This window comes from Colias philodice, chromosome 29 (genome assembly GCF_061535455.1).
Source record: "Colias philodice isolate Cphi_HAF_F1 chromosome 29, ilColPhil1 Martin Lab GWU primary, whole genome shotgun sequence".
In the NCBI taxonomy this organism is placed as follows: domain Eukaryota; kingdom Metazoa; phylum Arthropoda; class Insecta; order Lepidoptera; family Pieridae; genus Colias; species Colias philodice.
In genome coordinates, this window is record NC_143114.1 from 3,181,711 (window position 1) to 3,199,388 (window position 17,678).

General features: G+C 33.5%; 1 protein-coding gene and 1 long non-coding RNA gene across 2 annotated transcripts; both read right to left on the reverse strand.

Moving 5' to 3' along the window:
- Nucleotides 1-928: 928 nt before the first annotated feature.
- On the reverse strand, nucleotides 929-14,120 carry LOC149475839 (uncharacterized). The gene is made up of 11 exons (XM_089712899.1): nucleotides 13,936-14,120; nucleotides 11,420-11,509; nucleotides 10,685-10,816; nucleotides 9,175-9,306; nucleotides 8,372-8,482; nucleotides 7,627-7,728; nucleotides 6,637-6,781; nucleotides 5,116-5,222; nucleotides 3,077-3,193; nucleotides 1,543-1,633; nucleotides 929-1,122 (listed from the first exon to the last, which is right to left on the reverse strand). Exons 1-11 carry the CDS (start codon nucleotides 13,978-13,980, stop codon nucleotides 950-952), a joined length of 1,245 nt encoding a protein of 414 aa, XP_089569025.1. The 5' UTR covers nucleotides 13,981-14,120; the 3' UTR covers nucleotides 929-949.
- A 421-nt stretch (nucleotides 14,121-14,541) lies between these two features.
- Nucleotides 14,542-17,252, reverse strand: LOC149475840 (uncharacterized). The gene is made up of 4 exons (XR_016317956.1): nucleotides 16,895-17,252; nucleotides 16,446-16,623; nucleotides 15,561-15,665; nucleotides 14,542-15,397 (listed from the first exon to the last, which is right to left on the reverse strand). It is a non-coding gene; the product is annotated as an uncharacterized LOC149475840 (long non-coding RNA).
- Nucleotides 17,253-17,678: the final 426 nt, after the last annotated feature.

Consider the following 17,678-nt stretch of genomic DNA (forward strand, 5'->3'; position numbering starts at 1 on the left):
TAAAATAAAATCCACTAAAATATTATTGTTTGTGAAATATTTATTTGATGGTAGTGACTGAAAGACAACTGCGTTTTATTAAAATAGTATGGCGCCGGGCAAACTTCTTGGCCAAAAAGTAGCGTGGTGGGGGAAGTTTGCGCATCAAGTTTTAGTACATTTTTATATGCGCAAGCTTCCCCCACCACGCTACTTTTTGGCCAAGAAGTTTGCCGGGCAGTGGCACTAAAGTTTAGAAGTTATCATAATCGTAAAATAACATAGAGCTAACCAAGCTGACTACTTTTTACCGCAAAGAAATATCCACTCTTGACCACTCAGACAAAGCCGCGTGTAAATCTTGTTACTAATAAACATAGGTAAATAAAAAACATCTTTAATCATATATATTTAATCACGAAGCCTTCAAAGTAGCGTCTAGTTCAGCAAGTGTCGCAGTCGCCTTTCTCAGCTGTTCAGCTTGCTGCTTCCCGCTGTTAGTCAGCGCTGATAAACTCTCTCTTATTTGTTAGTAATTTATGGACTTGTTTGGCTTGTATTACGTTTTTGTATGATTTTTGTCAAGAGATACTTTGGAGGCTTTTTATAAATAAGTAGACAGCAACAAAAAACAGTTTTATTCATATATATTTAATCACGAAGCCTTCAAAGTGGCATCTAGTTCAGCAAGTGTCGCAGTCACCTTTCTCAGCTGCTCAGCTTGCTGCTTCCCGCTGTTAGTCAGCGCTGATAAACTCTCCAAAGACTTTTATCCTTTGTAAGTAATTTAGGCTTTTTGGAGTGTAATATTTCTATTATAAATGCGAAAGTATGTTTATTTGTCTTTCTGTTACGTCGCAATAGAGTGTTAATAGGATATTTTTTTAAGCTGGTTATAGTTAGTGACTGAAAAACCTCATTCACATGAGAATTTCACAGAAAAAAAACATTTTTATTGATATATATTTAATCACGAAGCCTTCAAAGTGGCGTCTAGTTCAGCAAGTGTCGCAGTCGCCTTTCTCAGCTGTTCAGCTTGCTGCTTCCCGCTGTTAGTCAGCGCTGATAAACTCTCTCGGAGGTACGCTATCCGCGCTGCGACTTTTTCCTTTTCCTCTGTCAGTAATTTGTGAGCTTTTGAACCTGTAAAATATTTATGAAAATATTGAGTACGCTTGCCCGTGAACAATTAAAAAAAAAACTTCTTTTGCAAGTTTCAAAGATACCAAAATCGTCGCCTTACTCCATGGACCATGACGTGACGGTATTGCCATGACGCGACCTTGAAATTTTACTCTCAACGCGCCTAAAGAAGTTTCACTTCAAAAAAATTTAAAATATTACACTAGCTGTGCCCCGCGGTTTCACCCGCATTGCTCCGCTCCTGTTGGTCGTAGCGTGATGATATATAGCCTATAACCTTCCTCGATAAATGGGCTATCTAACACCGAAATATATTTTCAAATCGGACCAGTAGTTCCTGAGATTAACGCGTTCAAACAATCAAACTCTTCAGCTTTATAATATTAAGTATAGATTATATACAGTAAAATATATACATACCTAATAAAGGTATATAATCTCCAGCCCTTTCATCTCTTATGTCCAAAGTGAACCACTCGTCCATATCATCAGAGTCTGATGATGGAAAGTCCTGGAAATGAGAATATCATCAAAAACGGTACAGTATTTTATTTAAAGAGAGATATACTATGTTACTATACACTATACATATACTATGTACTATGTTACATATACTATGTTATATAGTATCGGTCAATTAGGGAAAGCTGGCATGTTCACAGTACTCACACTTATGCAATTTCACTTACAGTATGTTCAAAAATAAATGCGACTCTAGTTTCATTTTAGACTTGAATTGTAAAATGGGTGCGTTGTAGATATATATATATATATATATATATATATATATATATATATATATATATATATATATATATATATCTTAATACTATTATAAAGGCGAAAGTTTGTATGGATGTATGGATGTATGGATGTATGGATGTATGGATGTTTGTTACTCTTTCACGTAAAAATTACTAACCGATTACAATGAAATTTAGCACACATATATAGGGTAACTTGGATTAACACATAGGATAGGTTTTATCCCGGAAATCCCACGGGAACGGGAACTATGCGGGTTTTCCTTTGAAAACGCGGGCGAAGCCGCGGGCGGAAATCTAGTATGCAAATATAATTGACATGGCGCATTCCGCGGTATGGCGACCATTTGGAATCGTCCGAAAAGTATGGCATGGCGATTTTAGTAAATGGCTGCACGACGATGGTTACCTGTGCAAAAGTGAGCCCGGTACAAATGGTTGAATTGTTTTTTTTAAATCAACGCATTCACGTCGGTATGGCGGACTGTAAGTCACATCGTAACTGTATGGCATGACACTACCGCCTACCTACATCTTTTTTAAGGGCTATCGGTAAATTCTAAAATTTTTGTGTTACAAATCGTTGGACTTTCGCTATTTATCCGACGAGTGTGACTAACGCCCACGCGACTAGTCCGCCGGTACCAGCGTTCTGACCATCATTTTTCTTTTTGTCATTGCTACTAAGACCCCTCTAGACCGCCATCCTGTTACAAATGACCCGAAATTTTGTGTCAGTATCTCCCGGCCTAACATGTGCAATGTGTAAATGTGTTGACGTTCCAGCTCTTCTTAATATACCTATATATGTAGTGACATATACTATGTTATGTAACCAAATGATATTGTGTATTGTGTTCCAGCCTCATTTTATTTTCCAATTAGTAATAAAAAAGTTTCATTGACATTGGTACCTACTTTAACTAAATTTCTACTGGATTCATTTGATTCTTTACATTTTTTTTGGTTCAGTAAAAAATACTAAAACAAAAAATTACCAGTATCTCTAAGAAATAATAAAGCATTCAACTTTTGAAAAAAAAAATCATTTTAAAACAAGCAGTGTCAGTGTATTACATCATTCAAACTCTTCACTCCGAAAAACAAATTTAAACTTTAAGAAAAGCAATATTCAAGAACAGCCAAGCCATTTCCAAGCTCAACCCAAACATACATACAAAAATACATACATCATACAAAGAATCATCGTCTGAATTAGAATCACAATCGGACGGCACTTCTTCGTCCATTTCCTCTGGCTTCATAATGTCTTGTTTATTTTCTTTCATCGCTTCCATAACTGTTTCCTGAAAATATAATTTATATTAAACTAGCTTGATCTAAAACCTAATAAATTATATACTAAAACCTTCCTCGAGAACCACTGTATCTATTAAAAAAACCGCATCCAAATCCGTTGCGTAGTTTTAAAGATTTAAGCATACATAGGGACATAGGGACAGAGAAAGCGACTTTGTTTTAGGGAACTATATTGTCTATCACCAAAATTTATATTTGTCATCAAGTTGTATCACCTAATAAATATATCTATCACCACGAAATATTTTCGTTCTCAGATAAACAAAAATTGTTCCCAGGTATGAATTATCAAATTAATGTTAATATATGTGTAAAATAAGAGATCGATAACCAATAAAATTATATTGCATTACATGAATATAAACTTCGTTCTTATAATAACAGTTTTGTTACTTAAATAATAGCTCTGTGCTCAGAATGGTAGATCTGTCACCAAATAAATCGATTATCGATCCCTGACTGCGACTCCTTTTTATTTGATATTTTGTCACCAATACAGTAGTAACATTTTATTTCGTTCAGATATTAAATTAATAGTATTCGTTACCAATTTAATACATCAATTTATAATTTTAATGAAAAAATGATCAAAGGGGCGGAGACAAATTGGCGCGCTTTAAAAATTGACCAATGATGACCAAATGTTGTTCAGTGGTTATCATTTTTAAGAATAAATATTGATTATTTTAACTTTAATTGAGTGTTTTATCTACTATTCTGCTAGCCATAAGCCAGCTATTTTAAACCAGCGCTGATTGTTCAGTGGTAATTATTTTAAACAATAAATATTGATTATTTTGACTTTAATTGTTTTATTTACTACTCTGCTAAAAAAATTATTTAAATATAATTTATACTACCAGTGGAAATTTAGAACCTACTTAAGTAGCAGAATCTTTTGGTTGAAACGATGATGACAACCCTAATTTTTTATTTGAACTTAAAATGCAATTTTCTAGTAACATATTATGATTTATTGGTGATCTCTTTAAATTAGTTTGCTTAAATACTTATTAGGACACACCTATTATAATACATACAAAAATATTTATTTGGTACTAGACCTTATATCTCAGGATTTTAGGTGATTTATTGTGGAACTGACTTTGCATTGTTTGGTGACTACATTTTGGTGACAGATCTACTATTTTGAGGACAAACCCTATTATTTAAGAAACACAAAACTAATTAAATTGGTGATAGCTTAAATGATACCCTTTGTTTTATACTATGCATAATCTATACATAATTAAAAAAAAATATATTATGAAATACCAATAAGTAATGTAATCTCTACTGAATTAATAACGAAAAAAGTTGCTCTAAAATGGCTACCACAAAATATGCTATTTTTTTGTTAATAAATAATTTAAAATAAATATTTCGGACAAATTTCACACACGGCACGATCTGGTCCCATACTAAGCTTTCGCTTATATTATGGAAACCAGATGGCTGATAAACATACATACATATGTAATTTTAAATAAATACTTATATTGATAATTAACACCCAGACACAGAGCAAACATCTATGTTCATCACACAAATATTTGCCCCGGGTGGGAATCGAACCCACGACCTCTGGCTTGGAAGGCAGGGCCACTACCAACCAAGCCAACCGGTCAGTCAATAAATTAAAATCTTTATAAAACACAAAAATGTGGTTTACTAACCTATAATGAAGCTTCAATAAATAATTTATATTTTTATTACTAGCGGTCCGCCCCGGCTTCGCCCGTGGTACAAATTTACGTTTTCTCTACATAAAAACCATCCTCGTACTTCAAGGAATATAATAAAAAAAGAATTATCGAAATCGGTTCAGCCGTTCTCGAGTTATGCGCTTACCAACACATTTTGCGATTCATTTTTATATATAAGATTAAATGAATAATTTTAAATGTACCTCATCAAAATCTTCGTCCAGGAATTCTTCATAAAACTGTTCAACGTCTTCCGTTTTCACGTGTGTCTCTGGTGCCTCTTGCTTTATGCTCTTCAATTCGGGTTTGTCTGTAAAAATAAATAAATATATATTTTATTTTTATCTATATAATATATATATATATATATATATAAAACTCAAAGGTGACTGATATAGTGATCTATCAACGCACAGCCTAAACCACTGGACGTATCGGGCTGAAATTTGGCATGCAGGTAGATGTTAGGACGTAGGCATCCGCTAAGAAAGGATTTCCCGAAATTCTTGCGGGAACGGGGAAAAACGGGGATGCACGTACAAAGTCGTGGGCGGAAGCTAGTATAGTAATAAATTTGAGAGGCTAGGCGTTGCTACGGTTTGGCAAAAAGACGCGAGTTCGAATCCGGCCTTGTGATCGAATTGTTAGAAATATCAAATTCGAATTTGATATTTTTGGTTTTATGGCGTTCAAATCCATACTATAATATTATAAATGCGAAAGTAACTCTGTCTGTCTGTCTGTTACTCAATCACGCCTAAACTACTGAACCAATTTTCATGAAATTTGGTATGGAGATATTTTGATACCCGAGAAAGGACATAGGCTACCTTTTATTGCGAAATATGTACCACGGGCGAAGCCGGGGCGGACTACTAATACTTTATAAATATTTTGTAAAGCTAGATAATATCGGTTAGTATAAAAAAGTGGACGCTTGATTAATTCAGCCACCCGAATCCCGTCTCGTGATCGAATTTTTTCTATTCTTTATAAATTTATACGAATTGTCTTTACTGTTTAAATTTTTTCATATGTATGTTGATGCTTAGTTTCTTCTATAGTAGAGCCATTTTAATAGGCAACATTAGTCAGTTCAACAAAATTCAACAACGTAACCTAGTAACGACGCAATAGAATAACTTGTTATTTCGTTCTGTTAGCTGCACATTAGCTTAACTTTTTTCAATTACAATTACATATTTATAATAATAATGACCGATACAAGTAATTTTAAGATTTGATTTTACTGTAATAAACAATTTATGATTTAAAGAACTGACGTCGCTACAATTTTATGTCAATAAACCTTTTTTCTTTTTAAATACCAGAGACGTTACTCTAAAAATCGAAATCTGACATCTAGAATCGAATGCATTGATTACTTGTGAATAAAAATCATCATAAATAATTAATAAATGCGTTGTTTTTTTAATTATGTATTATATATACTTGTCTTATTTTGCTCCTTAAATTTACGAAAGAAAGTATATTACTGGGACAGGGATTAGCCTGATGAATTTTAAAATTGACAAATGTTTCAAGTCTGTATCGATTAATTCACTTTAACCGATGTTTTTAAGCAGGTAACCTCTCTTCGAAGATACAATTGATAGACGTCAAATGTTGCCTATTAAATTGGCTCGACTATACTTTCTTTTACTACTTACGAAATATCTTTCCTATCTTTCTTATACTCACAAATATTTATCTATCTTTCTTACCTCCCGATCTATCAACGGTGACGACTTTCTTAGTGACGGTTATAGTTGGTCTGATGACTCCAGATTTCGTCGTACTTTTAGACGCGACATTATTAAGCCTGTTCACACCGAATATTCTTTTAACTGTCGCCGCTTCGTCTGAAGACTGAAATGATAAATAAATAATAAATCCATACTAATATTATAAATGCGAAAGTAACTCTGTCTGTCTGTCTGTTACTCAATCACGCCTTAACTACTGAACCAATTTGCATGAAATTTGGTATAGATATAATTATTTTGATACCCGAGAAAGGACATAGGATAGGTTTTATCCCGGAAATCCTACGGGAACGGGTTTTTCTCTGAAAACGCGAGCGAAGCCGCGGGCGGAAAGCTAGTAAATAATAAATAAAATAAATATTTCGGAAAAATTTCACACACGTCACGATCTGATCCCATACTAAGCTTTCGCTTGCGTTATGGAAACCAGATGGCTGATAAACATACATATATAATTTTAAATAAATACTTATATAGATAATTAACACCCAGACACAGAGCAAACATCTATGTTCATCATACAAATATTTGCCCCGGGTGGGGATCGAACCCACGACCTCTGGCTTCGAAGGCAGGGCCACTACCAACCAAGCCAACCGGCCAGTCAGTCAATATAATAAATAAATATTTTATTGTACGTATGTACAAAATTTGAAGTAAATGCAAGTAGTCATTTTTGAGTTTACCCCGGTCATACAGGCAAAATCTATATATACATATAAAAGAAAGTCGTGTTAGTTACTCCACTTATAACTCAAGAACGGCTGAACCGATTTAGCTGAAAATTGGCAGGGATATAGTTTAAAGCCAGGAGAAGGACATAGGATACTAAAAATGTACCACGGGCGAAGCCGGGGCGGAACACTAGTTTTACATAAGAAAAAAACAAAAACACTAGTATGAACATGACATATTATGTTTTGTCTCCCTCACTCTCATGGAACTCACCATAAAGCTATCCTCGTCACTCATGTCTTCGGGCTCCGCTTTCGTTGGCGGCTTTTTCATTAGTACATTCTTGGCAACTTTTAATTTTCTTATGTTCGCACCCTGGAAACAAGTAAATAATTTATGAAAACTAAAATATAATAGACATGTATAAATAAATATAGACAACTTATGTTTTTTCTCAAAAAAATAATTTAAAAGTAATCATAATATTAAAGTACGGAATTATTTAAAATATCACAATTCAATAGGAAATTTCTATAAAAACCAACTTCTTATAAATTCAAAAAATGTGTTCGTGTACTAGTGTACATACGTAAGAAGTGAAACTTCTTTATGACCTTATTTATCAAAAAAAAAAGGTATGCGTGTACTAGAGTACACACGTAAGAAGTGAAACTTCTTTATGACCTTAAAAATGTCACGAGTATGGCGTAACGCAAAAATGTCACGCGTACGGCGTAACTCTATGGACGTAACGCAAAAATGTTACACTAAATTTTTGTCCAACCCCGATAAAGAAGTTTCACTTCAATAATTTACTATATGCAACTTTACAGAAATACATCGAATTACGCGTGGTAGGGATAAGAACAAGATTGCGCGTAACGGAAAAATGTCACGCGTAACGAAAAAATGTTACACTAAATTTTTTTCCAACCCCGATAAAGAAGTTTCACTTCAATTCCTACAAAAAAATATAAATATACTTATTAATTTCAATACAAACGTTGCTAAAACTTACACGGAACATTTGTTCTTCGTCATCATCAGTCGATTCTTCCTTCTTTAGAATCTCCATTTTCTTTTTCACCGCTTTCACTTTACCGTTTTGATCGTCTTCGCCGAGCATTCTCTGGAAATTGGATGAAACAATAAAATATTACATTGTATATGAACTAGCTTTCCACCCGCGGCTTCGTCCGCTGTATCTATAACCTAATAAATTATACTTATAAACCTTCCTCTTCAATCACTCTATCTATTAAAAAAAACCGCATTGAAATCCGTTGCGTACTTTAAAATATTTAAGCATACAAAATACAGAATCTCACTTGTATGGCATTTGGAGCAATTTCAACTGTTCTCTAAATTGCCCCTGCTTGCCTATACACAATACACATCACATTTAAGGAGCCAATTTAGGGGCCAATTCTAATATTGCCCCTGCAGAATCTCGGTTGCACGGAGGTAGGAGCAATTTCAGTTGTTCTTGCCCCTACTTGCCTATACACATCACAATTAAGGAGTCAATTCCAATATTGCCCCTTTGGCAGGTAGGTTTAAGACCAATAGGAGCGGAGCAATGCGGGTAAAACCGTGGGTAACAAACAGATTTTTTATAATACCTAAATACAACAGTATTATAAAAAAAGAGCGTGTATGCTGGGCACACGTGTCAGAAGTGAAACTTTTTTGACAAGATACAAAGATAAAAAAATCGCCGCCTTACTCCATGACGTGACGGTATTGCCACTTATTGCCATGCAACGTGACGTTGAAATTTTACTCTCAACGCGCCTAAAGAAGTTTCCCTTCAAAACTTACCAATAATTCATCAGTATCATGTCCATCATCGTCCGACTGTTTGATAGACTCGTCCAATTCACTTTCCCCTTTCGCGTCTTCATTGTTCGTTTTTCCCGCGAAAAATGTATCCGTGCCATCTTGTTGTTCTGTCTGAAAAAAATAATACAAAGAATATAAACAATGAACATAAAGTAATGTCCATTGCCCCCTAGTGGGGTAAGGGGCAGATGCATTATGCATACATCTGTTTCACTGATCGATTTTCTTTAGGGACAAGTAGGTGATCAGCCTTCTGTGTCCTGCCAGACGAGATGTTTTTTCTTCGTCTCCACCAGGAATCGAACCCAGGACCTCATCTCAGTTCTATGCTTACGAATTGTTTATAATCTCTATACCCGGCGCGGCGAATGATGATCCCTATGACACTGACAATTATTCTCAAGAGACAAACTTGTAATGGCGTCACCATTAAATTAGAAACGTATTGGAAGCGTCTAAAAATGGCATTTATTAATTTTTACGTAGCTTTATGCCATAACAATGATATTCTGTTGGAATTATAACAATTCTTAACATTTACGAGAAATTATATCAATCTGACTTTACGTTTACGTCCTACAAAATTTACATCGTTGGCATTTATCGACTAGTGCGGAAAGTATCGATAAACAAATTTCGATAATGGAAACGAGATCACATTTTTTCCATGCTTAAGCTTCAGTTCATTCACTATTGAATGGAACAGAAGTTCGCAGCATAATTAATTATTTAATTACCGTTCGCGTTAATTTACTTACCTATGATAATATAAGTTTTTTAGACAAATTAAATGGGGGCTTCCATTTTCACGATAAAATAATATACACTGTGTTAAACGGGTTAAAAATTACGTGAAAATGATAAGGCGCATTTTTATGTTTTGGAAAACTTTCGTTTTACTTTAACCTACTTAATCTATGCAAAAAACTTAAATTAATACAACAACAACAACATAAAAGACGTTAAAAATGTTAGTTAAAAATGTTAGTTAAAAATTCATTTTATAATATTTGTTAATACATGTTTACCGACGTGGCTGAATGCAAACCACGCCTTTGCCTATAAAATAGTAAAGTATCGACACGACCCATCATACGAGCAATCACTAAGACGAACTGTCATAGGGATCATCATTCGCCGCGCCGGGTATAAAATTATTCACACATCTAATCAAGAAGATAAAAAACAAACAGACAAAGGTCTTTTTCTTTCATGTAACAAGTTATGAGTTAGAAAATTTTTCTCTTGAAGTATTTGAAGATGATATTATATCACATAAGTAAGAAAAAATTAGAAAAATAAAAGACGTGTGTCACTCGGGGACTGCCGCGGTAAAGCTATTGCATGCTATGCCTTCAAGCCACACCTCCGTGCCCGTCGGAGTGGGGAGCGTGAGGTTTTTTCGTTACGGAATTTCTGGATTCGGTCCCCACGCTCAAGGCCCGCGACAGAAGCTATGCAATAGCTTAAAAAGCAAAATTAATCTCACCATACTATTCTCCATATCCCCTAGAGCCTGTTCGATATCCTCTGTCTGATGTTGTTCATCAGCCACGTGGTCTGCGTCCAGACTCGACAATGTACCGTCGTGGCTCGCCGTGTTGTCTAGACGTTCTTCTTGCTGTTGTTTATAAATATATTATTAATTAAAGATTAAAAGAAAAAGAAGGATTAATAAAAAAAGATGCTATGATTATTTCTGCTAGTTAACATTTTATTTAAATAATATTGTAAATAGTGTATGGCAAAGAGACATTTTGAAACATTGAAACGACTAAGAGATGAAAATAACTCGACAAATCTTTTTACAAGTTGTTTTCGTAAATTACGAGAATGAAGAATATATAAGAATATATATAATAATATAGTACCATATTGTGTATAATTTAATTTAAATATTCTTTTAAACACACATAGTGACATAATAATTTAAACCTGAGTTTAGATTATTCCAGTCCAGCCAAATAATCCATAAAAAAATGTTTGAATGCCTACATTATTGTATGAATTTAATCATTAGACTGTTAAAATGTGAACCAGGCATTTAATTAAAGGTTTTTTAATAAACGCCAAAAGTAGGAGTTGAGGGAGGCTGGGGAGTTGGGGGAGGCCACAAAACAAATTAGAGATTTAATTTGATAATTCTGTAATATGTATATACTTTGTTGAAAATATTTATTTGGTAAAATAGTAGGCTAAATAAATAAAGGCATATTACACTTACCATATTACCATCATCGTCAGTAAGCAAGCCTTCACTTAACCATTCTTCCTGACCCTCATCTAACTCTTCTTCAATACCAGGCTCTGTACCCTGAAATAACACATCCATTCATATCATAAACATTTTGTATATATTTGGCTATATTTTCTTAAAGATAAACTCAAATCATGACGTCTACAGTTGAAGGCCCAAAAAAAAAACAAATTTACTTTAAAACTACATTTAATTATTAATAATAAACTTTACACCCATGTCTGCTTCATGCAGATCGGAGATAAAGAATAGTTATACACTGTAAAACACTATACTGACGTAAACTTGGACACTAATTCAGGGAAGCCACGCCCATGTTATATGCCCGTGCGAATGGCATATTCAGCACTTTAGTAATTCTCAACAGATATTAAATTATACTGTGTATTTTTGAAGTGAAACTTCTTTATCGGGGTTGGAAAAAAATTTAGTGTAACATTTTTCCGTTACGCGCCATCTTTTTCTTATCCCTACCACGCGTGATTCGACGTATTTCTGTAAAGTTGCATATAGTAAATTATTTTTTGAAAAATAAGGTCATAAAGAAGTTTCTCTTCTTACGTGTGTACACTAGTACCTACACGCACACATTTTTTAAATAGATTGATCGTTCACTTTAATAGATGAAAACGATTTTCATATGAAGACATGAAACACATAATATGTGCAATGGTAAAAACTTAAAATCTAATGCATGCAGTACCTTACATGACTATATTTACATGACATGCCAATTACTTCACAGTAAAGAACATGGTCATTATTATTTTATTAAGGGCTGATTTTTCAATCCTTGGTTAAAACTTATTCATCGAATAACATATTAATCCATCAGGCCCCGGAATCACAGACAAAATAGAAAATCTATTGAGTCGTGGTCGGATCTGGCTGTTCGGTTAAACTACCATTTCAAAAATATATTCTAATTGTCTGTATTTGATAGTTTACTTTATTGGATGGATAAATTTTAACCAAGGATTGAAAAATCGGCCCTAAGTAGAAAGAACACAAGGTATTTACTATTTTATTTATTATTTATTATTTATTACAAAGTCAAAGTTATTCAGTTAATAATAAACTAATAAATTTTGAATTTGAATTTGGAATTTCAAAAGTTCTTCTAAAACTAGATTAGTTGGAGAAATAAAAATTTGAATTGCTACAGAAATGTACTCCAAATTCTTTAAGTTCTTTGCTACTAGGTACAACAATTTGAAAATAATAGCATTTGGAAAAATTTTCGTCCATAATTCAATAATTATAGGAATAACAGCCTCTAGTATTATTCAAATGACACAGAAGGCTGATCACCTATTTGTCTTGAAAAATCGATCAGTGAAACACATGTATGAATAATGCATCAGCCATATCCCAATAGCCAAGAAACTTAACTTCTTGTAGGTAGTATTATTTGAATTAATCATAATGTTTATCAATTTAATATAACAATTTAACCCTTATTAAAACGCTGGGAGCTATACTTCCCACGTCTCAGATTGAAGTAAATCGTGTTTTATTTTTATATGCTTAAACCTAATGCAGTGTAATATTTATCTACGCAATCTTAACATTTTAGAGAACTTTTTTTCATGGAAACACTTTTCAGAGAATTATTACATGTCATGGTAAACACACGTCAAAGTTAGGTGACGTGATTTTGCAGCCGAAAACGACCGTTATTTTTTAGTTTTTGGTGTAGTGCTCAAAAAAAATTAGATAAGTAGATTTGAGTTCTAGCTATGTAAACTAGACTATATTACGGTTGCGTGAAACGTAAAAATATGCCCAGAATCTTTCGTATATACCTTGGTAGAGTCGATTGAAATTAAGTCTTTAAGTGGGAAGATATCATCCCAGTGTTCGTCACTGCACACGACATTCGGAAATTCTATATATAAAATCTGTGTGTCTAAAAAATCTTTATTAGTTGGTATAAGCTACTTATTTATTGTTATTCGTTATTTCCTGATCAGATAATTAGAAATATTAACTCAATACATTAGTATTTACCTATTGTTTTTATTTTGTTTTAGAAAAATGCCATTTTTATGTTGAAGTCATTCATTTTTCAATTCCCGAATTCTTCCCTCAGTAAAAGAAACTTGCATTGATGAGTACTTTCACCTCCTTTATTAAAAAACTTGATCTTTATAATTTTTTACGATAACACTAAATTCACAAGTGGAGTCAGGGCAACTAACTAGTGTTTTAAAATATTGATGTCTGGATTGGACACTGGGAGCTATAGTTCCCACCTTTCCAAACTTTTTACAAGAGAGAACAGATGACGGGATATATACTTCCCACCGAAAAAAGGGTACTTCCCCCCCACTAACCCCTTTTTTGTGTGTATTTTTGAAATCTACGACCCAAAATTACCCAGGAACGTATATTACTTTTTTGTTAGCTCCTCCACAGGCTCGCGTTTGAATAAGGGTTAAAGTTAATCGATAAATGATAAAATGTTATTAAGTAGGACATACGTCTAGTTTCGACATCTTTGCTGCTGGTTCCTCGATGTCTGACATTATTCCACTTAAATCCTTTTATTAATTCACGATTATGTTTTAAAATTATATATTCTTTACAAAAATCTTCAAAATTAACCTATTTTTGCGGCGTCTATTGATTGTTTTTGAATTTGTTGACAATGACTAGGTACTGACTACTGACATTAGATAATGACATGTGTGTTCAGCTCTCTGAACAACGATCATATGGAACTGCCATATGCATGTACTTTTCCTGCATACCTAAGTAAACAAATCGGGGTACAAACATGGCGGGCTAGGGACGTTCACTTGTTCGTCTAGTCGATAATATTGTATCGATTGATGATAGAGTTAAGAATGGGTAATTCAGGTAATAAGAATTTTGTCTTTTTGAATGATAAGTATGCAGTAGGTGCTTACCTAGTAAGAGGTACTTCTTTCAACAAAATAAAAAAGATAACTACTTCTATCGGGCAATCGTTACTCGGTAATTCGTGATTCGGATTAACCATTTTGCAATTGTACCTACCTACTAGGGATAGCTGTAGCACAGTATTACCATATTTCCTATAGGAAATAATATTGTAATACTGTGGCTGTAGTGTGTAATCAATACATTTTGATATTTTCGTTCTGCAGTTTTATATGAAACAGCTGATTTTTTTCGCGATTGACAGGGTTTTCTTTATATACCTATGTATCCTCACTAATCCTATCCTATCACTTCCTACTAATATTATAAATGCGAAAGTTTGTGAAGATGGATGTGTAAGTTTGTTACTCTTTCACGCAAATACTACTGAACCGATCACAATGAAATTTAGCACACATATTGAGGGTAACTTGAATTAACACATAAGATAGGTTTTATAATATTATAAATGCGAAAGTGTGTATGTATGTATATTCCGTTTTCACGCTAAAACGGACAAGCCAATTTTGATGAAATTTAACATCGGGTTTTATTTGACCGGAGCCATCCATAGGGTACTTTATTTATTTATTTATAAGCTTTATTGCACACAAACAGAAAATACAAATTTTACTTAATAGGACATATTTAGTCAAAAGGCGGCTTTATTGCTCCAAGCAATTTCTTCCAAGCAACCCATTCGATCATAAGAGCATTCTTTACCCGCGACTTCGTTCGCATGTACGAAAATAAAAAAGAGCAGAGCCGCTGGCTAAAATACATGTGAGTGACTCAAGCAGATGTTCAAGGGCAAGTATAGTTAAATAACAAACACAATTTTTTCATAAAATAATTTATTTAAGTTATAGTGGTTACTATATATGTTTAGGTACATGCGACAGTAGTCACAGATGCGGCAAATGAGCTTGGCCATATACAGTGTGGAAATTTGTTGACGGACCACTTCATTTAAACATTTAATTTTCTTTCTCTGTTTCTCCACTTTTTCTTCTATTTTTTTCATTCTTCGAGTGCTGAAGCCTAAAACATTAAATAAATTTTAATTATTGATAACAGTTCTCATAATTATACACATGAATCTCAGCATGTATGACTAAGACTATGAAAAAGTTACGTATTGAAGTTCCCTTTTTTTAAACAAGAATTATTTCATATAGGTTTTCTATTCAAGAACTGCTCTTACCAATTCAAGATCCTTGGCATCTTGTGGATGTGAATAACCTGAGCATGATGGTTGATCAGTAGTATTTGATATGTCAATTAAAGCAAATTGAGATGGATGGTCTGCCTGAAAGAGATGTGTGTTACATTAGATATGGTCCCAAGTAATAATAAATAGATTGCTACAGAAACATGGACTCAATGTTTGGTAAATTGTAAAACTTTTAGTATTTTAACAATTTTTTTTTATGAAAATAATTTATTGAACAAACATAGTGTATTATATACTTATGGAAAGTGTAGCTTTCCAACAACGAAAGAATTAAAAAAATTGGACCAGTAGTTTAGAGGTATTTTTGTGCATACACAATCAAATCTTTCCTTTTTACAATATTAAGTATAGAAAAAGTTTGAGACGATGTAATAAAAGTTTCACTTTAAAAGATTTTAATAATGTAGGTAATATCTTAAAAACTAAAAAATAACTCAGTAGGTTTTAAGTACCAGTCATCACACCACTTGTCTCATGACAGTCTAGGTCTCTAGAGCATTATGTCAAAAAAGATATTGTGAAGCATATAGCAATTAGATTAATCGGTCAACAGTAAGGGGGTACAATTTCAATTACTACCTTGTACCTAAAAAAAACAAACAGGATGAGCTAAATAAAATCTATACTATAATATTATAAAGCTGAAGAGTTTGTTTGTTTGTTTGAACGCGCTAGTCTAGGGAACTACTGGTCCGATTTGAAAAATTCTTTCGGTGTTAGATAGCTCATTCATCGAGGAAGGCTATAGGGTATATAATATATATCACCACGCTTCGACCAACAGTATTGGAGCCACGGGGGTGAAACCGCGCGGAGCAGCTAGTTGTTTAATAAAAAGATTGATGAATTATTTACCTTTGCAAATACTGTTGGGATAGCATCATCTCTCAATCAAACAATGTTTAAAGTCTTATTAAATGCGCTCTCTTCAAAGTGCAATGAGCACACATTAATGTTTTTAGTTCCTGGCCGGATATTTTCTATGCCAATCTTTTCCAACCATGCCTTTCGCCGGGATTCGTTACTTGGTAAACTAAAACGAGAAAATATACAACAATATATAACTTCGCACGTAATTAATAAACAAATTAATAATTTATCGATAAGGTGTTTATGCGATGATGTTCGACACTAGCACTCATGTTTATGTTTTCGATGCAAATGAAATAAGGAGAATATTGCGGGTTTCTAGAGCTCATAATAACTAAGACGATTAAATGTAAAATGATTAAAAGATTTCTATACACTTGATAATAAATACACTTTAATATAAGCAACAATTTAACAAAATGTTAGCCACTTACCGTTGAAAGGTTAGATTCGGCCTGTTTTTGCTTTGGCATAGGCCACAACCTACTATAGAACACTTCATGGTACCTATTATTATTTTCAATTATACTTATTACACTCGATTATGGTCGAAAAACACTGGAAAATCATAAAAATTTCACAATTACATCTTCTCACATGTAAACAAAACCGTATACTAAGATGGCGTCCGCGCAGCAAAGGTACATCGATGCCAATGAAGAGAGCGCTAATAAAAAGAGTGTAGATGCTTTTTCTAAGGTAAAACCACTGTTGTGAGAAAGAGATGGGTATATCATTATTATTTCCGCGTCAAATTGAACAATTACGGCAGTTCCATAGGATTCTTTGTTCTGAGGTTCAGCTTGCGAACCAAAGAGGATATAATCACTACTGTTGCGAACCATAAAATCTAAAAGTGAATTTACACAAATACTCTATGTAGTTCGCATATTCTTCTTCCCTTTGATTACGTTCAAAAACCGAATATGAATACGCGAATATCAAGGCGAATAGCGAGTACACTGTTTATACAATCATGCTTGTTCGTTATTCGCATCGTTAATCACCACATCACCTTGCTATTCGCAAGAATGTGTAAATGCACCACAGTTTTGTTGCAAGTTGCTCTTTGGATACAATATATTAAATGCACTTGGAAAAATGATAAAAATAAGCCGTTCATCAAGTTTATATTATTATGTTCAAAATAATTCCTGCATCGATATATTTTATACAATATTATTTTTTATTGTGTTTGATCAGTTCTGTGCTAGTAGT

Bases quoted from the DNA above. Each gene is read 5' to 3' on its own strand.
- LOC149475839 (XM_089712899.1), bottom strand. From the start codon at position 13,980: ATGTCAGACATCGAGGAACCAGCAGCAAAGATGTCGAAACTAGAC. The intron at 5,223-6,636 runs GTAAGAAAGATA...TTATTTTTACAG, and splicing joins CACCGTTGATAGATCGGGAG to ACAAACCCGAATTGAAGAGC. The intron at 3,194-5,115 runs GTACATTTAAAA...TTATATTTTCAG, and splicing joins TGGACGAAGATTTTGATGAG to GAAACAGTTATGGAAGCGAT.